General features: G+C 40.0%; 2 protein-coding genes across 4 annotated transcripts in view; one reads left to right on the top strand and one right to left on the bottom strand.

Annotated features, from left to right (window-relative positions):
• The first annotated feature begins 1,419 nt into the window (after window positions 1-1,419).
• Slc35a1 (solute carrier family 35 member A1) lies at window positions 1,420-22,766 on the top strand. Its single transcript, XM_050145510.1, has 8 exons — window positions 1,420-1,611; window positions 5,846-6,023; window positions 14,230-14,389; window positions 14,666-14,818; window positions 17,679-17,745; window positions 19,731-19,907; window positions 20,271-20,405; window positions 21,764-22,766. The coding sequence occupies exons 1-8, from the start codon at window positions 1,596-1,598 to the stop codon at window positions 21,886-21,888; spliced, it is 1,011 nt and encodes a 336-aa protein (XP_050001467.1). The 5' UTR covers window positions 1,420-1,595; the 3' UTR covers window positions 21,889-22,766.
• Window positions 6,050-23,567, bottom strand: part of Rars2 (arginyl-tRNA synthetase 2, mitochondrial) — a 54,088-nt gene continuing 36,570 nt past the window's right edge. The window contains exon 21 of one of the 3 annotated variants that reach the window (XM_050145506.1): window positions 6,050-7,128. In XM_050145506.1, the coding sequence (XP_050001463.1) occupies window positions 7,108-7,128 (21 nt within the window). In that variant the 3' untranslated portion in view covers window positions 6,050-7,107. Of the gene's footprint in view, window positions 7,129-14,825; window positions 16,979-20,411; window positions 20,601-23,567 lie in introns of those variants that run through there. The other 2 variants (XM_050145507.1, XM_050145509.1) reach the window with 2 other exon arrangements.

The raw sequence follows: 23,567 nt of genomic DNA, 5'->3' as shown, positions 1-23,567 counted from the left end.
AAGAGAACCCTGGAGTCAGGACTGCGAAGCTAAGTGGAGAACACAGTCCACCTTTAGGCTTCTGAAACAGAATTGGAAAGGAATGGTAGTACTTAGTGAAGACACGCCAAAACCAAAGCAAGGTTTAGAGTTTATTGGAGATCAGTCTGCCTTGCTTCATGTCTTTGATCCACAGCATATAGCAATGTGGTCTTAATAAAGTAATTTACCTCTTAAAAATATTAAGACCACAGTGACACTCAACAGTGGGGAGACAGAAACTACACAGAGCAGTAGTTGTAAAACAAGAAGTAGATAATAGAGTATCTTATTCTTTAAAATACAAGTTTCGAGTTTTTTATTTAACTGTGTGCTCAAATAGATGTAGAGTAAGGAACTGAATAATTCCACCTGTATAAACTCTACCAATCACAGGTAAAGGTGATTAGCATCAGGGAGCGTGCATGCAGCCAAGTAAAGGCCTAATACTATTCCAAAAATGAGATAAATGAAATGTCAAACTCTACAGTCAATGCTGGGGCTGAGAATATAGCTTAGTTCTAGTTTTTTTTTTTTTTTATACCAAGCACATGAGTCCTAATTCTTAAAAGAAAAAAAAAAGTCTGTCTGGCAGCACCTACATCATATCAATATATGATAAGTAATAAGGTTTTCTAGTCATGTTAAAAGGCTGGCTATACATACATACACACACATTCACATATGTTCAGTACCTATAGAATGGTTTATAGCATGTACCCCACAACTCTCCAAATAGGATTTTCAGAGAAAATGATGCTACCAAAGGTGGAAGCTATTGGGTATCTCAGAACTCCATATCCCTGTTACTGTAAGGGCTAATGCTATGCTATTTCTGTAGTTTTTAATATCAATACCCATCTTTTTCTGTGTGCTTCATACACCGTTTCACTGCGTATCCCAGACTGACTCTGGAACGCAGATTTCTCCTGTCTAGGCCTCTCAAAAGCTGGGATTACAGGCATGTGCCACCAACCCCACATCAATACACGTGTTTAAACAGTAGCCATTTCACCGCAGGATTATTTTCTAGGAATTAACATCCTCTAATCACAGCACCCATTATAGTGATTGAAGTGCCTGTTAATACAGCTAATAGTTCTGAGGTCCTTTTGTTGTCCGAAGATCATGCAGTTACCATGTCAGGCTATGCCGTGACAGTGAGTTTGAGGAAGATACATAATGTACACAATTTATTCATGCGGTAACAAATGCGAGGTCGTGATGGAGGTGAAACCTACATAAGTTCGAGTTCCCAGAGCTTTTCTAACGGTTTGCACACAAACCAATAACCAAGAGCATTTCAAAAATCCTTTTTAAGGCCTAATTCCCTTTGGGTGTCCAGCAACGCCCGGCAGGAAGCGCTCAGCCAGCTTGACTCCGCCCCTCAGCGGACCGGAAGCCGCGCTTTCCAGAACCCCGCTAGGGCCGAGTGTCCCAGGCTTGTTGCTCCGCACCCCGTGCGCCTTCCGCCGCAGCCAGCGGCTTCCTCCTGGCGCGGCTGGGGCGGCGAGCTCTCTAGGCCGGCGCGTCTCTATGGCTGCAGGGGCGTTAGTTCCGCAGGCTGGCTCAGCACCATGGCTCAGGCGAAAGGTGAGGCCGGGCTGCAGGGAGAGGGGTAGGGGACGGCGGCCGGGGCGTTGCAAGACGGGCGGGCTCGAGGGGCCGCGCCCTCCCGGCGGGTAGCGGTCCCGGCTGCACCCGCACCCTGGCTGCACCCGCAGCCCGGTGGAGCGAGCGGCCCCGGCTGCACCCGCACCCCGGCGGGTAGCGGTCCCTGCTGCACCCGCACCCCGGCGGAGTGAGTCAGGTCCCTTCTTGGAGCGAGGCTGCGGTTCTGAGCACTGGGTTTGAAGGGGCGCGCGCTGTGCACCCCTCAGTGGCGGGCCGACTCGCCGTGCTGTGGTGATTGCTGTTTCAAGTTTTACATAAGCTGAACCCAGGGCTGAGTTTCTGTTCTGTAGCACTGTGGCCGGGAGAGGTCAAAAGGCGGTGATTTGTTTGTTTGTTTTTAAAGCAGGGATCCACACTACAGGGTATCTTTCTGTAGCTCAGGTTGTCGTAAAAGTCGGGGAGATCATCCTGCCTCAGCTTCCCAATTGCTGGGATTAATGGTCTGAACCACCATACCTGGCATATTGCTATTTTCTTTGTCTTCGTTTCCACAAAGAGCACTTGGCTTTAAATCTAAATAAATGTTGAACGAGTATTTAAAGAATATCCTTTTGCGTGGACGTGACATTATTTATCTTGTGAGGGGAAGTAACACTTAACATCAGGCGCCAGGTATGTTTTGTGTGGTGGTCTTTGCTTCTCTTGTGGATTGTCCCATTTCAGGTAAGGCCTTTAGGAACCCAGGAAAAACCCATGGAAAAAGCCGTTCTGATTACAGTAGAAGGGGCTAGCTAATAGGGCGGATGGCAAGACAGACGGACAGTTAAACATTACAGAGGGCAAATCAATACCTAAGGGGTTGTTAACAGTTTACAAATTTAGACTTATTGCCAGTACATACTTCATTACATTTGGTTGCGATGCACGTTTTATCCTAATGAAATAGTTTCTATACCTCCCTTGAGTCGTCTCAAAGATTATTTAGCAGCTACTTTCCGAAATGTCCAAGCTTTCATATATGAGAAATAATAGTCCCCATAAAATGTAATTGGAAAACAAAAGTTTAACTCTAGGCTGGCTTTTGGGGATATTTCCCAGTCAGAAACAAAGGCTGTAGGGCGAATGGGTTTTTCGCAAGAGAGGGACGGTAGGTGAGGTGTGGGTTAAGTTTCTAGCTAATGGGTTGGCATGATTTGAATTCTTAGGAAAGTTTAAAAGTTACATACCATGGATTTTTTTTATTGCTCTGAAAGTGTTGGAATTTGTAATAAAGGAAAATTCATCCTGGAAAATTGGGAATGAAGAAGAAATGTTTTGATTTAATGGTAAACTGAAATATCAGTGAAAGTCATGGTTAAGAAAATATGGGTTTGGGAGGCAGAGGCAGGCGGATCTCTGGGAGTTCGAGGCCAGCCTGGTCTACAAGAGCTAGTTTCAGGACAGGCACCAAAGCTACAGAGAAACCCTGTCTTTAAAAACCAAAAAAAAAAAAAAAAAAAAAAAAAAAGTTGAAATATGCTTCTAAAGTGGTATTACATACCAAATTCACGTATTTTTTGTAGTATCTAAATTTATACTTTTCTACTTTGACTATTAATTATTTTCAAGAATTACATTGGCAGATATTTGCTTCCTACGGGTGTTTTTAAAAACCTGTGATACTAGCTCATGCTTATTGATCCCTGCACTTAAGAGGCAGAGGCATGCAGAGTTCCATGAGTTTGAAGCCGGTGTGTTCTTTCTACACGGCGAATTCCAAGCCAACCTGAGATTCATAGACAGACCCTGTCTCAAGGGAGGTGGGGGGATACAATAGTATGTTTTTTTTGGAGTAAATGCTATGTTTAGTCTTTAAACATTCACTATCTAGTTTTTTTTGGAACCAGAAACCTATATCATACCTATATTAGAATTTGTACTCCTCAGTTATGAGAATATTGATAACTCAGGACATGGACGGACAGTCTTTCTGTACACAGCTTAGTCTCTGCCATAGCTGCGGAACCCTGCAATTGTAGCACAAATGTAGCCAGGATATTTGGGTAGATGAGCATAGCTGTCTTCCAATACCACTTCATTTACGAACACTGAGATTTGAATTGACTGTAATTTCCATGTGTCTTGAGATGGGACTTAACATTTTTCTATTCACTTGAAGTTATAAAGCCATTCTGCGTGATCTTATACAAAAATAAGGGATTGTGTAGTTTGCTTTCTCTCGTACTGATTGGTTAGATGTTATTGCTGCCGGTTTTTGGAGTCATAAACTCTTTCATAATAAAATTTTAGAACAATAGAAGTATTATAGTGGCTTCCTCCACTTCCCTTTACATAAGCTTTGCTTATCTGGCTTGCTGGAGCTTTTAGAAAGGAAAGATAATAGTTATGACATTTCTTCCATATTGCTTCTTTGGTATAATTTTAAGAATTTGCCTACAATTTACAAATTAGTCTTTTAATTCACCAAGGAGGAAATACTTATCTGAAGACACTGTTTCCTTAAGTTTTAATCACCATATTTTAAAGTATCTGTTTGAAACACCTACTTTAAGTTGGGCGGTGGTGGTACGTGTTCTTAATTAAGGCACTCAGAAGGAACAGGCAGGTGGATTTCAGTGAGTTCCAGGCCAGCCTGGTCTACAAAGCAAGTTCTAAGACAGCCAGGACTGTTTCACAGAGAAATCCTGTGTCAACTCCCCCCTCCCCAACCCCCCCATTCTATTTACCTATGATTAGGTATAATTACCTATAATTAGGTATAATTACCTATGACTAGTTATTAATTACCTACATTATGATTCCAAAGTGGAAACAAAAGCACATTACAGTTGAATAGCACGCTGAAGTCACTCGATGTCCTTATGATTTACTGGGATTGGCAAAGTAGGACCCACTTTAATAAGCCTGCTTATTATGTATGACCCATGAGCTAAGAACAGTGTTCCCAGGTGGACACTTGGAAATGATTCCATGACAAACCAGTAACTTTGAGTACCAGGTAAATGAAATGTTACCCCCACATAATTCCAGTCTCATGAGTAGATCGCAATGACAAGGATTAGATTCATTTATAACTAATAAAGATCAGTTGTGGGAATTGGTTTTCTCATATAAATCTTATATGATCCCCTAAATTTTGTCATGAGAAGAAAGCAGAAAGGGTTGAAGCCTTGGGTGGTGGCAGTAGCAGAGCAGGAAGCATGGGGCGGGGGTGAAGGGAGGACTGGATGCAGCCGCGACTGAATTTACCAAAGGCGTTGGACTGTCCTTGGCACCCGAGTGAAGGCTGCTATATCCTGCAGCTCAAGTTTCATAGAGGTTTCTCTAAGTACTCTGTGTTAACCTGTTACTTTCAGGTCATGCAGAGAGATGAGGGGCTAGATTTAATTAATTCTTGACTTTCAGATAGTTCTATATAACTCTCACGTGTGTGTCGGGGGGAGATAAGAGAGAGGGGAGGGGGTCTTAGAATATAGCCCAGGCTGGTTATGAAGCCACATGTTTGTGTATTAAATTGTTCTAGACCAGTACTTTTCTACTAGAGACATTTTTTTTGCCCTTTCAGGACGTACAGGATCACGTATGATCCTGGTGTCAACTTGATGGGTGCGAGGCCTGCACACACGTGCCACTGCAATGATGCTAAGCTGCACTTTGGACACACAGTTAGCCCTTTGCTTTCTGCTGTCTTCAGGAGCATAGTTAGGTTCTAGCAGGGGGAGTTTCGCTAGGCTTTATACCGTGATGAGGAGTGACCCTCTTCCCCCTGGAAAGCTTGTCCTCCCTCTAGCCACACAGCCGAGTCCACCCTGTTGTCAGTGCGATGACAGGTGTAGCCAGAGAGGCCTCAGGTCTGTTCTCTGCTGTCTTGAGATTTAGAATGTTTTGCAATTGCTCTGATGCTTTGCTTTCACAGGTTTGTAATCATAAAGATAATTATATATTTTATAGCAAACTTAACTAAGGTTGGTATGTCACATAATTGTACAGTTGGGGACACTAAAAAATATCTGTATCCAATATCTCGTATGGAGTTTTAAAGTCAGCGGTATTTGTGTTTATGTAATTGGTTTGAAGCTGAATTTTAGATGTCACTATTTAGAAAACTATTTGGTGTTAGAAATCGGAAAGCATTATGGACTAACTAGTCTGTTATCGTTATATACATATTACACACATACTAAATAATATTTTTGTTGCACATATTTTCCAGAAAATGTCAGTTTATTCTTCAAGCTGTACTGCTTGGCAGTGATGACTCTGGTGGCTGCAGCTTACACCGTGGCTTTAAGATACACAAGGACAACAGCTAAAGAACTCTACTTTTCAACCACAGCCGTGTGCATCACAGAAGTTATAAAGCTACTGATAAGTGTTGGACTCTTGGCTAAGTAAGTAAAAATACTTCTAGAGTGTTCAATTCTTTTTTTTCCTACAAGTTAAGGTATTGAAAATTCAAGTCACATCTTCATATATTAGGTTGATCTGAAGCAGTACTTTTCTCCTAGGGACAGGTTTTGGAGGTAGAGTTTTGCATATGTATCATAATAGGTATGTACTGGCATCTGGGCAACAGAGGCCAGGGATTCTTCTACATATCATGCAGTGCCTACAGCAGCCCTTTAAAGCAAAGGACTGTCCAGCCCCCAATGTTGGTAATGTTGAAACTGAAGAATTCCCGTATAAAGCAGGAGTTGCCCAAATGCAGATTTTTCTGTTTTTTTTTCCTGTTTTTTTTTTTTTCTTTCTGTAACAAACTATTTGCTCATGAAACCTAAAATATATGCTATTTGACCTTTATGGAAAAATGTTTTGATCCATTTTCAGAGGAATATAATGATAATCATAAACATTTATAGGTGTTTCCTGTGTTAAGTGCTAGGCACTGTGCTAGGTGCTTTTTAATAATTTCATGTCATTTTAAAAAAATTGACATATTGGTATGTTATATCAATCAGCATATGAAGCGCCTCAAGATTATACTGCTGATGTCATGACACTGGGGGCTGCAAGGGCAGAGGGTGGACGTGCAGGGGCAGGGAATGAATGGGATGGAGATGCATGATGTGAAAGACACAAAGAATAATAAAAAGAAAGGTAAAAGAATTGCCCATAGGTAAACAGGATGTTACTCCAGTCATTAAAAAAACATGGTTTAGGCCGAGCATGGTGGCATGCTCTTTTATTCCCAGCACTTGGGAGACAGAAGCAAGTTGGTCTCTGATGTCCAGAATAGCTAGGTTTGTATCTAGAGTTCTGGGCTAGCCAGGGCTACATAATGAGACTCTGCCTCAACAAACAAACAAACAACAACAAAAGCACAAAACTCAAAACCAAACCATGGGTGGTGGGGACTGGGACTGGAGGGTTGTCTCAGTGGTGAGGTGTACTTGCTCCTTTTCCCGGGGACCCAAGTTCAGTTCCCAGCACCTGTGTTGGAGAGTTCACACCTTCCTGAACGCCAGCTGATCTGCATTAGATGCCCTCTTCTGGTATCTGTAGACACACACACACACACACACACACACACACACACACACACGTGTTATTCACACACACACATATGCATGCAGACATAAAAATAATCTTAGGGGAGCTGGAGAGATGGCTGCTCTTGCACAGGACCCTGATTGAATTCCTAGCATTCCCATGGCAACTTGGCTGTCAGTATCACTCTAGGCTATGGTCTCTGTGACACCAAGCACACGTGAGATGCACAGACATCATATAGGCAAACTCTGATACACATAAAAAAGAATCTTAAAAAGCACAGTTGGATAACAGTGCTTTACTGGGATGGATAAAAGTCAGGAAACATTTGTTACTTGGAAGCTTTATTAAATGATTCTTTAAACAGAAAGACAGCAAAGCTGATTCACAGTTTGAATTTATATTTGTTTGACAATTCATTGCTATAATGTTAAAATAATTTTCCAGATGTAAAAAAGAAATTATTGTGGGATGAGGGGAGGGAAGAAGAACTGGGATTGATATGTGAAATTAAAATATAAAAAAGTTATTTTTCTTGGTGTTCAGAGTAGAAACAGTATTTTATCATTGGAGAAAGACTTTTTTTTTCAGGATAATTATGTGGAAGACTTCTATTAAAAAGATTAAGGTCTGGAACTACTATTTAGAATGAGAAAGTAGAAAGAAAAGCTCATTCCTGTCTGCTCTTTATGATGATGCACTGTAGAGTGGATCAATACAAAACCTCATTTGTGTGTGAAATCACTACTTAGTTCTATAGTTTAGGTCCTAACTGACCACTAAAAACCTGTTATTTGGCCCATTAAAGGCCTCATCCCCAACTTGGTTCTAGTGCAGGAGCTTGGAGGGCTTTAGTACATTGGGGCATGCCCTCGAAGGAAACTGCAGGACCTCAGTCTGCTTTTCTCTTTTACTTTGTGGCCACAGGTGAACAGTTGTTGGGTACTATGTTGCTAGTGTAATGAGCTGTCTAGCCCAGAGCAATGTGGCTAACTGAAACCTCCAACACATTGATCAAAATAAACCCTCACTTGGAAAAGGTGACTTTGTTACAGTTAACGAGAGTTAACACATTTAGTTTGTTACTGATTAACTGGCATTGAACTCGGTTAACTATGACTCTTGTGTGAATGAAGCCTATTTCCTTACATGTATTTTCTTCATGTTGCATTGTGGCTTACAGACACTTAGAACAGTGTTTACTTTAGCACTGCACTTGGGGGCCATTTGAACAGTAGCATCACCAACAATCAGCGTGAAGATGGGAAAATGTAGCACTAAACAGACCACACTAGATTATCGTCTGCAAGTGGCTTACTTTGTACTTTTCTTGTCCTGACTCTGAATTTGCAGGGTTTTTTTTGTTTTGTTTTGTTTTGTTTTTCAAGACAGGGTTTCTCTGTAGCTTTGGAACCTGTCCTGGAACTAGCTCTTGTAGACCAGGCTGGCCTCAAACTCACTGAGACCTGCCTGCCTCTGCCTCCCGAGTGCTGGTATTAAAGTTAGTTACAGTTTTTTTAAATCCCTTGTTCTTTTGTAAACCCTTCAATGGTATTTAGACACTAGAATATTAAGTTATATACGTTGCTAATGCACTAGCCTTTCTTCTAGGCCAGTGATTCTCAACCTCTGGGTTGTGACCCCCAAAGGGTCACCTTTCACAGGGTCGCCTAAGACCATTTGAAAGCACAGGTGTTTACACCATGACTCATAACAATAGCAAAATTACAGCTATGATGTAGCAATGAAATAATTTTACGGCTGGGGGCACCACAACGCGAGGAACTGTATTAAAGGGTTGCAGCATTGGGAAGGGTGGAAACCACTGCTTTAGGCTCTTTGGGCAGATGGAGCTAGGAAGTATATGCCTGTGTAGACATACTTGTGCCCGGCTATCTCTCTGCAGGATACCTCCAGTTATGGTCAGCACCACCAGGTTTTCACATCTTCCCGGTACCCATTTGTTTCCTTCTGCAGTGTTGATGAGCTTAGTTTCTGCTATTCTTAAATATTTACTAATTTGCTTAATCCTAGAATATGTAATAGATTAAGAATTACTGGGCTGTAAAGATGTCTCAGCAGATGGCAAAGGTGTTTGATGCCATGTCTGATGAACCACATTTGATCCTTAGGTCCACATGGTGGAAGGATGAACTGACTCACACATGAGTACCATGGTGTGGAAAAACACACATATGCACACACAAGTAAATAAATGTGATAAAAAGATTAAAACAATTCTTCCTTTCCTCTTCTTTCTTTCTTTCTTTCTTTCTTTCTTTCTTTCTTTCTTTCTTTCTTTCTTTCTTTCCTTCCTTCCTTCCTTCCTTCCTTCCTTCCTTCCTTTTTTTTTTTTGAGACAGGGTTTCTCTGTGTAATAGTCCTGTTGCAGCCCTGTGGGTGCCCCGTGGGGTGCAGGGATGGGCACAGCAGGAGAGGAAGCTAAGCCAGGGCAGATGAGAGTTGGGAGTGCTAGTGCTTCTCCTGAACCCAGGTGGCCAGTTTGGGTTTCAATTCCTAGGGCTGGAGTTCCAGTCCCATCTCTGGCTTGGGCTGGGGCTAAAAAGCCTCAGGTGGACAGCTTTTTTGTAAATTTGTGCCCCAATGTTGGGCGCCAAATGAAGCACAACTAATAAAAACCCAGAGACAGAAATTGGGGTTTAATCTGACAACCAGAAAAGCAAAACAGCCATTGGCTCTTACTTTGACCTCAGTCCAAAATGGCGATCCTGACCCAAGGAATCTCAGAATAAGACCGAGACTGAGAGCTGTCTCCTTCTGTTTTATATTCCTCTCTAGTGCTGGGATTAAGGCCTGCACCACCCTGTTTCTATGGCAACTAGTGGCTACTGGGATTTAAGGTGTGTGGTACCACTGCCTGGTCTGTGTAAGGCTGACCAGTGGGGTGGTTTTACTCTCTTATCTTCAGGCAAGCTTTATTTATCAAAATACAAATGAAATGACACTATAGTAGACCAGGCTGGTCTGATCAAGGAGACCCGCCTGCCTCTGCCTCCCAAGCGCTGAGATTAAAGACGTGAGCCACCACCGCCTGGCTTTAAAAAGATTTTCTAGTACAAAGTTACTGATGTTCAGTAATCTGTATGCAGTTTTATGCTTTAAGTGTTAGAACCTGTAGTGAATAACGTGTTAGGGTGGTTGCATTCTCTTTTCCAGCTCTGAAATAGAATTTTTTTATACATCTTTATACATTTGAAGTAATGATTTCAGCTTTTACTTTGTTTAGTGTTTCTTCATTCTTACTGATTTTACTCATAGTTTTTCAGAGTCTTTGGAATATGAAATTATACTGACTAAACCATAAATTAGAATGTCAGGAAGAGAGAATATTGAATATGTGGAGGAATATATGGATGGGTACTTTGACAAAGCTTATGTGGTCTAATTAGTGAAATTTTAATATGCAGGAAATTGCTGGGCACTGGGTATGGAATACAGTAACTGTATTAACTTAAGTTTCTGTACTGAAATGTTTTATCATTTTTCATACATAAATGTCTTCATGTCAGTACATACAAATCTCTCTGCAAAGGCCACTGTATATACGTATGATACATGCCAGTTACTATTCATGGACATTTGGTTTGTTTCCAGTTTCTTCCTATTACATAATAAGACAGTGTTTATCTTTGTCCATAGATAGACTGTTGTGTGCCCGTGTGATTTTATCAGATACTTTTTTGTTTCTATTGTTCTTTGAAGTGCTGGGATTGAACCCAGAATTTTATACATGCTAGGCAGGTACTTTAACACTGAAGGCACTTTTCTCAGATCACTTTGAAATGAAAAAGTCAATCAGGAGATAGTGTTTTGGGGGAAGAGGGACAGGCCAGTAGTGACAGAATAGAAGCTTGCTATATAGATATGGAGATCTGTTTGGATAACTGGAGTTCTAACTATTCTTTAAAATATAAAGCACTTTTAAAGATTGTTTTGTTTGCTCATGAAACTGATTTAGTAGTTTCACAGGAAAATCACTTATTAGCTATCTGCTCTACTGACCCCTCTGAAGCCCATTAACACTGATGTACAAGGTAAACCTGTCACTGGTAGGGTAAGGGAAAGGAGGTGAAGACACTTCCATTCTGCTTCAGAAGAGAACTGGCTTGTTCATTGTTTGTTCTTCCCCACGGTCCACGGATGGCGTGGCCCTGGCAGGATGTGTAAATGTTGATGTACTTAGACCTTGGATGTCTTCCAGTAGTTAAAATACACCACACTCTTTAAGCTACTTATCTATAATAAGGTCACAGAGGAGTCTTTTACTGTTTTATAGTGTTACTATAACACTATAAAATCTGATAAATACATAAGTCGTAGATTTTCTAGCCTTATTCATTTATCCTGTTGGGTGGACATTTTCTCTACCTCTTAGTACCCCTGCTGTAATAATGTTCAGAGACTTAGGGAAGAAATAAAAATCATGCACCTCATGTATTTTCTCATATAACATGCCTTAATTTTCAGTGTCCTAAACTTTGCAGATAAGACATTTGTAAACAAAGCTGAAATGTCTATCACAAGTAACCTTAGTGTTGTGTTCGTACAGTGCCTTGGCAACCCAGTCAAGGATTTTCTCTTTCTGATTGTTCTTGCTAAAGGAGGCCTACTTTGGATCAGAAAGAAAGATTTGGTTTCATCATGAATTTTCTTGTTTTTCTGTTGGGTTTTGGGGCAAGGTTTCACTGTGTAATCAAGGCCATCTTAGAAGTAATTTAGGCTAGCCAGTTCTGTTCTGTGGATATCTGAAAAAAAATGTCACTGATAGTGTTGAATCTGCCTCTTAACGCTAAGAGTTGACAGTAAATGGGGGTTAGAAAAGGATACTAACCATTAACTATAGTCTGGGAAGGATCAGCACGAAGAACCTTCTGTTGGAGTGAAACAGATCTAGGAGAAGGTAGGAGGCTGGTGCTGATGTACAAACAATGTCACTCAGTAGTTTCTCCAGGGAGCCATTCTGAAGACGAGGTAGTGTGTGCAAGTCGGCATTTAGAAGAATACATGGTAGAGCCTATACATGTAGGAATTAGACCTGTACTGTCATATGATGCGGACTAGTGGTAAGTATGAAAAACCATGAACTATTACGTTTTCTGATATATAATCTTTTTTTAAAGAGGGTTCTTTGGTCTTAGTTTCTTTTCCTGTTGCTGTGACAAAACTGCTCTAACAAATAAAAGAGACAAAGGGTTTATTAGCTTACAGTTACAGGTTTCAAGCCTCCTGGCAGGGAAGTCACGGTGGCAGCAGTTAGAGGCAGGTGATCACATGTGTCTACACTGAGGGAATGTGGAACACAGATGCTAGTGGCAGTCCTCTTCTGAGGGAATGTGATACCTACAGTAGGTGGGCCTTCCCAGCCTAAAGAACAGTCAAGAGAATTCTCCACACACAAGCCTATAGGGCAACTTAATCCAGAAAATCTCACTCAGATCCCTTCCAAAATGATTCTAGATTGTGTCAAATTGACAATTCAAGCTAACCATCACACTTGAATTTGACCTCTTGGCAGTTATTTTAACTTTATAATGGAGGAGAAAATAATTGAAATATTGTTCTTTACACTCTGGTTAAGATGTTAGTCAAGTATATAGTACATTTTAGACATTTATTAGGAAGCACCCAAGGACTTGGGGATGTAGATCAGTGGTTGAGTGCTTGCCTAGAATATGCAAAGAAGGCCCTGAGTTATCTCATTCCCTCACAAAAGAAATGTTTAAAGATGTTCAGATTGCTTGGAAAAGTGCGCGTGTGTGTATTTGGATTCCTTTTCCCCTCGTAGTATTTATAGCCCCCAGCCCAGACTGCACAGAACTTTTCAGCATAGAGTATAACACTGTAGTACGGAGACTTGTGAACTTGGTAATAGATCTGTAACTGGAAAGAAGCTTTGTGTTCCTGTGGTCTAGACCAAATTTCCTGTCTTAAGTAGAATATTTTCTTGAGGGCTAGAATGTTCTACAATGAATGAATAGGAATAATCAGTTTGATATAATGCACCAAAATTTTGTCGCCTTCCCCAGGACTTTAATTGTTCCTGCAGCATTTAAATGTGAAAATAATCACAAGTATTGATTCTAATGCTAATAAAAAGCACAGGTTCATTGTGATTATCGTGAATATGAGTATGGTCCTTTAAGGGTGCTCTCAGTTACATCTAGGACAATTTTGATAAAGTTTGTTTTGAGGAATATTGATGCTTATTATAAAATATTGTTTTATTTTTATATTTAGGAAGCAAATGAGGTGATTTTCTGTATGGGAAGTATAAGCTATGTTAGCCTTGGTTAACCTGGCCTTTGGTTAATGTGGCTTTTTTTTTTATATTAAAGATATAGTTTACTTTTATTGACGTTAATCAGTTTTTCGGATTTTCTATAGAACTATACATATATTTTAAAAGTATGTTTATATAAAAATTTATTACCTATTATAATCAGCACTGAGTAAATTTATAAATAATAAGAACCACATGCTTTCAGACCCAAGTGTATAACCACTATAGCCTTCTCTTGTTTTCATTTAAATGCATTATTTGAAGGACAGTCTAGAGCTATGGCTATGCAGCCTGATCAGTTGTAAAGATGTTGAGGCATACTTGGTACAACAGAGCTGGAGTGACAGAGCATTAATTTTGTCTGCTGATATCTATTACTAATCATACTAAAAACTTTGGCCAGAGGATTTTGGTGATAATCCTACTTAGTTATCATACTTTTTTCTAAGTAGAATTTAAGTTTTATAGGTCTGTTTCTTTAAATAAGTCTTGCATTAGTTGGCAGAGTTCTTAAGAGTCCATTCTAAATTACTTCAGGTACTCAACTGGGTGTGGAGTCTCATTCACAGAATGCTACAGATGTGTGTATGCCTGTAACCCCCGCATCTGGGAGGTGAAGGAAGGGGATCCTAAATTCAAGTCAGCCACAGAACAAGACCCTGTCTCAAGAACAGAAGGTCAGGGTGTAGCTCAGTGGTGGATGACTTGCTCAGCATGCACAAGAACTGGCTTCTGCGCCTGACACTGGGTGGGGAAGTATTGAATTTCCTGCCTCACCACTTTCATCTCCTCTTATATTTTCAAAGAGAAACTGGAAGCTTGGATAGATTTAAGGCGTCTTTAAGTGAAAATGTCCTGGGGAGCCCCAAGGAACTGGTGAAGTTAAGTGTGCCATCACTGGTGTATGCTATTCAGAACAACATGGCTTTCCTAGCTCTGAGTAACCTGGACGCAGCAGTCTACCAGGTGAGTGCAGTTAATGATATAAAAGCTCTGAACTGAGACATGGTGGTGCATACCTTTAATCCTAGACTCTAGATCTCTGAGTTTGAGGCCAGCCATGGATAGATATTGAGATCTTGTCTCAAAAGAAAACTGGGATTTGAGGTTGCTGAATTTCTCCAATGGAGATTTTCTTAATTAACTCTTTACTACATTCACAAGTATTTTCTTAATTCTCCCAGTGATAGGAGATATTTCTGTAAAAGACTAACATTAGATGAATTTATTATTTGTTTCTAGGTGACCTATCAACTGAAGATTCCCTGTACTGCTTTATGTACCGTTTTAATGTTAAATCGAACACTCAGCAAATTACAGTGGATTTCGGTTTTTATGCTGTGTGCTGGGGTCACACTTGTACAATGGAAACCTGCCCAGGCTACAAAAGTCGTGGTAAGAAACAAAATCATGTGCCATAGGTAAAAAGGAAACTCCTCTCGTACAGCACCTAATCACGCCATCCAGTCACGCTGATGAATGGAGAGTAGCATTACTTTTGATGTCAAATGCACTCTGCCTTATAGGTGGGCTTTCCTCGTTAGCATTAGTTACTGAGGATCATAATACTTAGTATGGTGTTACAGTTTAAATGAGATGCCCCCGCTCTCTGGTAGACCATGTATTTGACTCCTGGCTGGTGATGTTTTTAGGAGGCTTAGGAGATGTGGTCTTGCTGGAAGAAGTGTGCTACTTTGAGGTTTTAAAAGCCATTTACCGTTCGCAATTCAGTTCCCTCTGCAGTGGTTGTTGCTATGGTTTAAGATGTGAACTGTCTGCTGCTATGCTTACTTGCTGCCTTCCCCTGTGTGACACTGCTTCAGCCCAAAGAAAACCCACTCTTGCATCAATTGCCTTGTCATGATGCTTATCGCTGCAACAGAAAAGTAGCTAATACCACCGGCTTTCTGTTTCTAAGAAGAAAGTGTTAAAATATATTAGTGATAGAAAACATTCCTCAGTATATGCCTTTTTAATGGATAACAGCACACTGTATTAGTAACCTTTCTATTGCTGTGATGAAACATCATGACCAAGGCAGCTTAGAGAAGAGTTTATCTGGGCTTATGGGTCCATGATGGCGGAATGGTGGCAGTCCACACGTGTGGCCGGAACAGAAGCTGAAGGGCTCATAGCTTGAACCACAACACAAAACAGAGCAGACGAGGAACGACATGGCTTTGAAGCCTTAAGGCCTATTCCAAGTGACATACTCCTATGGCAAGGCCACATCTTCTAAATCTATCAAACATCCTCACTGAGATGACTAAGGATTCAAACATCTCAGCCTATTGGGGCATCCATCTCATTTAAACCTCCACAAACAACTCTAGGAAAGGTGAGGTAACTGTCCACAGACAGTTAATAGCTGAACTGTACAGGCTTCTTCGTGCCATTGCAGTTTCTAGATGGTTTTAAGCTGCTTTTGGAAATGCTGAGTATGGTTTCCCCGTCCAGTTTTCATTCCCTTTCATTTAGTCTCTGGCAGTATGCCCACTGTCAGCCATAGGACAGTGGAGGAGTGTTCTGACATTGATACAAAAGTAGTAAAAATAGCCCTTTATGTGACGGTTTCAAAATGACTGTTAAGGAACTTGCCCGATTTTTCAGAGTGCTATAAGCCTCGTTATTCTTCATGTCATAACAATGAAAATATTACCTTCATAGGATGGACGTGTGAGTGCGTGAGGTAATGTCACACCCTACTCTTCAGGTGTCCCAATTTAAACTCGTTTATTTCTGTGGCCTGTTTCTAGAGAGCTTCCTGAGGCCGGTATTTCACTTCCAGATGTATCATTCTGTCATTGCTCCACAGTATGCCCTAAAACTGGATTCAATGTCTAGATACTACCTGAATTGTATCAGACATAGCTTGATATTACTCCTTTGCTTTAAACAGAGGTCTGCTAAGTCACCATATAGTCAGTTTTGGGCGAGTTTATCTTTTTAATTGGCTATATACAACTGATGTTTTATAAGTACAACTTGTTTTGAATTTCGAGTGTAGCTAGCTTATCCTAAACCAGTATTTGCATTTAAACTCAGATGAGAATTCTCCTGTGGAGTATCTACCATGTGGACAGGAGTTTTTGCTTACATTCATTCCACACCACCTTGTAACAGTGGGTTACTTTCTGGTTAAGAATTAGATTAATTGTATCCTAAGATCCTATACACTGTTGGAGCTCGGACTATTAGGCTTGGATTTCCAAATTTCAGTTTCTTTTTCATTTTGTTGTTATACTAGTATATACCAGGTTCCTGTTTACAAAATACTGAGACTACAGACTGTAACTTGAGCAATAGTCAGGAATCACAGAGGGTCATTAAAATCCTTTAGTATCCCAGAAATAAAATGTTGTTAGTTTTCAGTGACGACTGGACATTTTAGGCTACACTTTATGTCTCAGTCCCAGGCACTGCTGACATTAGGCTTTCTGCTGTTGAACAAGGTGTCTCATCCTTACTATAGTACATACAGTCCTGTGTCCCAATGCTTTAATTCCAGGGGAGTACTGAGGTAGTATTCATTTCTCAGGATGACAGATGACGCTCCTGAAAGTTCGTTTAGGGAAGGAAGAAAACGAGAGCTGAAACAGTATGCTGGGTTATATACATACATCTTCTATATACACCTGTCAATCTCCCCTGTACATGAAGCTGTTAAGGGCCATTCCGAGATGTGTGTTATCACTTATCTGCTTAGCATACAGCAATGATTCTGGTACACAGAACGGTGTAAGTATTTGGTAAAAATTCAGTAAAGTGTGTAGTGTCAAAAGTTAGTACTTTATCCAAAACATAAGGGAGTAAGTTATCTTACTTACTGTACCATGCTCAGGACTGATACTTTAGTTCAGAAGCAGAAATTAAAATTAGTAAGCAGGTCAAGTACTTGGAAATTGAGGTGTACATGTTATATTGTACATTCAACTTAAATGCTTTGGTTAATTTGAAAATTGTTTTTTCATTTTGTTTGCTGCTTTATCATTCTTATTTAATTATGTCTGATAGGAAATGTACTTTTAGTAGAAGCATAAAGTAGGCCTTCTCTTTTTCTTTTTTTAAAGACAAGGTCTTAATATATACCCCTAGCTGGCCTGGAACTCCTAGAGATCCACCTGCCTCTGCGTGCTGGGATTAAAGGCATGTGTCACCAGGCCTGGCAACATGTATATTTGTAGTTATTTCTTTGGACTGTTGGGTTAATTTGGTTGCACTTACTAAGAGTAACTTTAAAAACTTACAATTGCAGGTAGAGCAGAACCCATTATTAGGCTTCTGTGCCATAGCTATTGCTGTCTTGTGCTCTGGGTTTGCAGGTAAGTTGTGAAAGCACCGTGTTATCACGTAACTATAAAAACTGGATCTCATTTCCTTGTTTTTTTCCTAACAATTTTATTCCCATTAAGACTTTAAATTCCTTCTTACGTTGTTTTGTGTCAGCTATTTCCCTCCCTCTCCCCGTAAGTATGTGATTCACTTACCACAGTTGTTCAGATTTCAGAATTGCAGCTAGGAATATACTTCGGCCATTCTTGGCCATCTTAGTTTAGCCAAGGACCAAAAGTTAATGGAAAGGCCTCCAGCAATGAAGGGAATTAACCTTCAAGGAGGCCGCAATGAGTACTTCCCATGCCCCCGAAGTATCACTGTTTTCAAACTTGTCTCTGCTGCCATGGTTACTAGGATAACCAGCTTAGACTGTCTTGTACCTATAATCTCAAGTTCTTCCTTTGCTTCAACAGACTAGGAGCTATGGAATAGAAAGAGGAGGTGGGTGAAATGTACCTTAGCAAACATAATATCAAAGAAGAACAGCCAAAACATCAAGGAAACAGGAAAGTATGGAGTCATATTAGGGACAATTATTCCTCTCATGAATTAAGAAAAGATAAGAAATATACGAAGCTTAATATAAGAAATGAAATGTGTTACAGAAATAGCTCCAACAGGTATGAAACTCAAGAGCTTTTTAATAAGAATATATTAGTGGTATTTGTATATCTCTATTTCCACCTATTTCAAGAGTGATGTGTTTTTTTTTTAACTAGGAAAACAGGAAAGACATAGAAATAAAATATTGCTTATAAATGTTTTATAGCAGAAGAGAAAGGTTAAATTTAGGAATATACTCAATTAACCATAGTCATGGTAAATAAACTCTTTATTTTTAAGAATCAACAAATTAGGAACAAAATTTTAATCACCAAAAAATATTCTTTTGATTTTCAGTAATATCTTTGAACAGTGAAATGCTTATACCTCATATCCTCTTTAGTCTAGCCTCTGCTTAGAGCTGAGGAAGCAGAAGGTGGGTTAATGCTTGTCCTGTCCTGAAGTAACATCACTGACTAGCAATGCCTTTTCCAGACAGAAAGTCTAAGTGGGAAGTTTTAACAGCTATTCTATGTTTGTTGCCGTAGTCTGCCTCATCAAAATCAGTCTTGTTTTTGCCAGGTACGGTGGCAGGACCTGAGAGGTAGAGGCAGGCAGATTCAAAGTCAGCCTGATCTACAGTTCCAGGCTAGCCAGGGCCACATGGTGAGATCCTGTCCCCAAAATAAAGATTAATATAAAAATTATTTTTAGTTATACTTTCTAGTTGGTAAATAGCAGTTCCCAGTGTCTCTGGGTCAACATGCATTCATCTAACTTTAAAGCCTGACAGGGGTATTTGACTTTTTAGGGACAAAAGTTTTTTTTTTTTTACTCCCTTTTCTCTAAGGGGGGAAAAACATTTTTTTGAGCCCTACCCCCTACACAAGTCCTGGGAAAAATACATCTACACACAAATTTAATACGTAATTAGCAGTTCCCAGGCATATGATGTTGTCTGCAGACCAGTTTAAGGAGAACAGCGTTACTCGGAAAGCTGCAGCTTACTTTGGTTTGGTTCTGTCACTGGAGCGACACCAGCTGCTCCAACAGTGAGACACGCTCATCCTCACAATGTCACGGGGGAGGGAGTAGGAGAACTCACTGTAATCACTCTAGTGCTGTAGCTTTAGATCGGTATTAAGGAGTAGAGAGTTCTTTAATCTAAAGGGAAAACTGTTCTTGACTATTTAACAACTGTTTGTCAAATGGAGCTTATGACGTTTTCTCTTCATTATTAATCTATATGCTTTGTAAAAGCAATGTGGTGATGTTTAATAATCATGTCGTAAACTACATAACAAACGTGTACTTAACTAATACTAAGAATATTTCTTCCCCAAATCATGCACTTGGGGTGTGTTCTAAACAGAATATCATTAGTTAATTCATAATATCCTTAATACATCTATGTCCTTTTTTTTTCTAGGAGTTTATTTTGAAAAAGTTTTAAAGAGTTCAGACACTTCCCTTTGGGTGAGAAACATTCAGATGTATCTGTCTGGGATTGCTGTGACGTTAGTTGGTGCCTACTTGTCAGACGGAGTTGGAATTAAAGAAAAAGGATTTTTCTATGGTTACACGTATTATGTCTGGTTTGTCATCTGTAAGTATCCAGGAATAAAAGGTCTGAGTAGATTCTTTTTGTTTTTTATTTTAACTCCTAAGTTAGATGTCTGTCCTAGGCACTTACAGCATTTTGGAATTATTCCTTTGATAAAGTGATGAATACCAGTTCAGAATATATAATTTTGTTTTTATCAACTTGCTATCTCAGAGAAATAATCAGAAAGAATCTTGTGTTATAATAACTGTGTCTGATTTAGTAGTGGACTAGTCTTTTGCACATCAGAGACTTGCTTCTGAAGAAAACTGTTCTCCTTGTCCTAGGTAAATGAGTGTGCCATCTCTGGGGATGGAATGTTTTCATGATTGAGTACTGAGATCTTATTTCTTTCTGTCTCCTAAGTCCTTGCTAGTGTTGGTGGACTCTACACCTCTGTTGTGGTCAAGTACACAGACAACATCATGAAAGGCTTCTCCGCAGCCGCGGCCATTGTTCTTTCTACCATTGCCTCAGTCATCCTGTTTGGGTTACAGATAAGTAAGTTGTTAACATGGTCTGCTCCAATTCTTATTTAGAGCAATCCTAATTTTGCTGCAGTTTATTCTGTGGTGTGCAGCTGTGTGAAGGAGATTATGCAACACTTCAGTGTCCTCGTTCCCTTAAATATTACATACAGATGTTTTAGGTGAGCCAGGTTGTACATTTGGTCCTCTATAACTGTGGCTTCTGCATCTGTGGATTCAATCATGTTAGAAAATATTAGGGAGAAAACTGTCTGAATATAAATATACTTCTTGTCACAATTCCTTAAGAATAAAAATAACTGCCAGGCATGTACCAACATGCCAATTTTTAAAGGTATCAATATTGAACCACTGTGCAATACAGTTAATATGTATAGAATGTGGTTCAGTTTTAAGTATACAGTTTTGACATTAGTATTTATTTATATAATGCCTACATATGAAGCTTATAGAAGGGATTTTATTATTACTATTTTGTTTTTTTCTCTTTGGTGTGTGGGTCCACGTGGATCAGTTGCTCTCCCACTCACTGTTTGGCTAGACTAGCTGACAGACAGCTCCAGGGGTGGTCTGTGTCTGCTCCCACAATTCCCACAGCACCGAGGCTGCAGACGTGCCAGCCTTTGGATGAGTGCTGGTGATTCAGGCTCCCAGGCTTGTGCAACAGGCACTTCAGCCCTCGTACAAGTTTTGTACATCCCAGTTTTCAGGAGTAGCATGAAAAAGAGGCAAGCATGGCAGGAAACACAATAATCACTTTATCACCTATCCAGAAATTTTCAGTGGTTTTTGATCTCTGGTTTTTGAAAGCTGAATTTTGTGTAGCTATCTTTCACATTAAGCTTTCTGGGATCGTAAGCAAGCCATATCACAGCACATTTTTTTTCCTATTCATACACACACCGTGCACATATTTATATTACATTTACTTCCTCTCACTGTGTGTCTTCTAGGGAAAACAACATATCCCTTTGTTGGGGTAGTCCAAGATAGGAGGCTTACTAATGCTTTTGAAAAGTGTGTTATCGCTCCTTTGATATTTATCTTTTCCCTCCAATTTCCTTTCTGCTTAGAATAGATAACTTCTCATAAAAACATGTGTGACCTGGTAGTGCAGCCTACAGTGAAAAAGACTTTAGGAGTGGGATGACGGACGGCTCATTAATAAAGTGCTTGCAGTCCTAGCACCAGGGAGGCGGGGGCAGGAATCCCTGGGTTTGGTGGGCTCCATGCAAAGGAGAGACCTTGCTGAAAAAGGGACGGACAGCATTCCTAAGGATGATGCCCAGGACCCTACACACATAAAATGCTTCTTAAAGTTCATCATTTTTTAGTCTAAAGAAAAAAAGTTATTTTTCTTTTTCTTTTCAGCACTTTCCTTTGCAATGGGAGCTCTTCTTGTGTGTGTTTCCATATATCTCTATGGCTTACCCAGACAAGACACTACATCTATTCAACAAGAAGCAACTGCAAAAGAAAGGATCATTGGTGTGTGATTTGAATCTTAACTGTTCCTATAATGACTTAACTGTTGATAATAAATTAGAGCCTTAAGTCAACCCCAGATGGTAGCTTCAACAGTATCAATGGATTAACTATATGACATAAGAATCAAGAAGGAAACTGAATGAGTGAAGTGCTAAAACAGAGTATGTTTGGTGTCAAGTGTATTACTTCAGAATGAAGGACTTTCTACAAAGTGAGAGAGAGAGAGAGAGAGAGAGAGAGAGAGAGAGAGAGAGAGAGAGAGCGTGAGTGCGTGCGTGTATGTATGTATATTGTGTACAGGGAGCATTCAGTTGACATGGTATCAGGACTACATGCGTGTGTCTCATGTACACAGAGCAGAGGTGACAATACAGGGTCAGAACATCAGGTGAAACTACAACATTCAGTCGACAAGGTTGAGACGGTGTCTGAAGGTTCAAGTGCCAAAGCCACTTCTGTACACACTGTCCTCTTGTTCAGGTACCGGGAGAGGAGAGTGAACCTTCCTGGTCTAGATCATGGATAGTACTTTGTCCAGGTAGCAGTAAAAAGTCTAGCTTCTCTTATCAAAATGAAGAATGAATAAGATAAGACAGTTGAGAACAAAACTCAGTGTGTAAACAGAATCTGCTTCATAGCTCAGACACTGACTTCTGTCTGGGAACTTCAGTGCTGTATTTGTGCCAGTCACTGTCTGGTTCGTATTTCTTTGCTGTTAGCTGATATACTTTTCAGAAAATTTTCTAAGTCGCTTTTATACTTTCTTTTTTTATAAACTATGGTTACCTGTTGGGCTCTGAATTTGTGAACTTTCAGTGATTTCAGTGATTTTAAAATATTTCTATAATGTTAATGGGGAAATCCAGCAATAAATTTATTTATATCACTTTTGTGTAGTCACTTTGTTTTATGGATATGATCACTATGATAATGCAAAAACATGGCTTTTTTTTCTACGTATGAAAATTTAACAAAGTAATCTAATTCTTACAAGCCTTGAGCAAAAAAGAATTTCTAGGGAAGATTACAGCATAGTAAGTCTTTTCAAAGAACTGTATTTTTGAAGACTTAATCCCTGTATAATTTTGCTCAAGACTGAACTACTCAGTGGTCTGAGGAGTTTCTCCAAAGAAGTGGAGAGAAAGAGTAGATATGTAAAACACGCCCCAAGTGTGCACGTTCATTCCACAGCGGGTTTGCTGTAGGAAGGTCAGTGCTACTCTAAGTAGAAAATTAGCAAATCACTTACAACTGTTACCACATCACATTTAGATTAAATGTGGACGGCCAAATAGAAATGCTGGCAGAAGATGGCGATGGTTCTCAAACAGCACATCGTACTTACTATTAGCTAAATTAAACCCGTATCACTGAATCAAGTCAAACCACCTTGTCTGTATGCAGATACATGGAAGCCAAAACTCCACCTCAAATTATGCTTTAATACTGGCCCACACTTGACAAAAACCTGAATTCAGTGTTCTGTAGCTGCTTGCTATTTAGATGCGTATGTCCCTGACTTCACAGTTTGTTACCGTATATTCCAGCTAACAGTAAGCCCGAGGCCAGTTCTCACTGCTGTCTGCCAGCGCTTACTTTCCATCTCCCTGTGTTTGGTCCAGGAACTAGCTGCTGTTAAAATACCTTCACCAATTATTAGATGAAAACAGGAGGTAATCTCAGTTAT

The sequence above is a fragment of the Alexandromys fortis genome, unplaced genomic scaffold (assembly GCF_014885135.2).
Source record: "Alexandromys fortis isolate MF-2015 unplaced genomic scaffold, M_Fortis_MF-2015_v1.1 scaffold_2_26212498_36691700, whole genome shotgun sequence".
NCBI classification, from domain to species: domain Eukaryota; kingdom Metazoa; phylum Chordata; class Mammalia; order Rodentia; family Cricetidae; genus Alexandromys; species Alexandromys fortis.
Note: the sequence above shows the minus strand (reverse complement) of the source record. Positions and strands in the feature narration are given on the sequence as shown.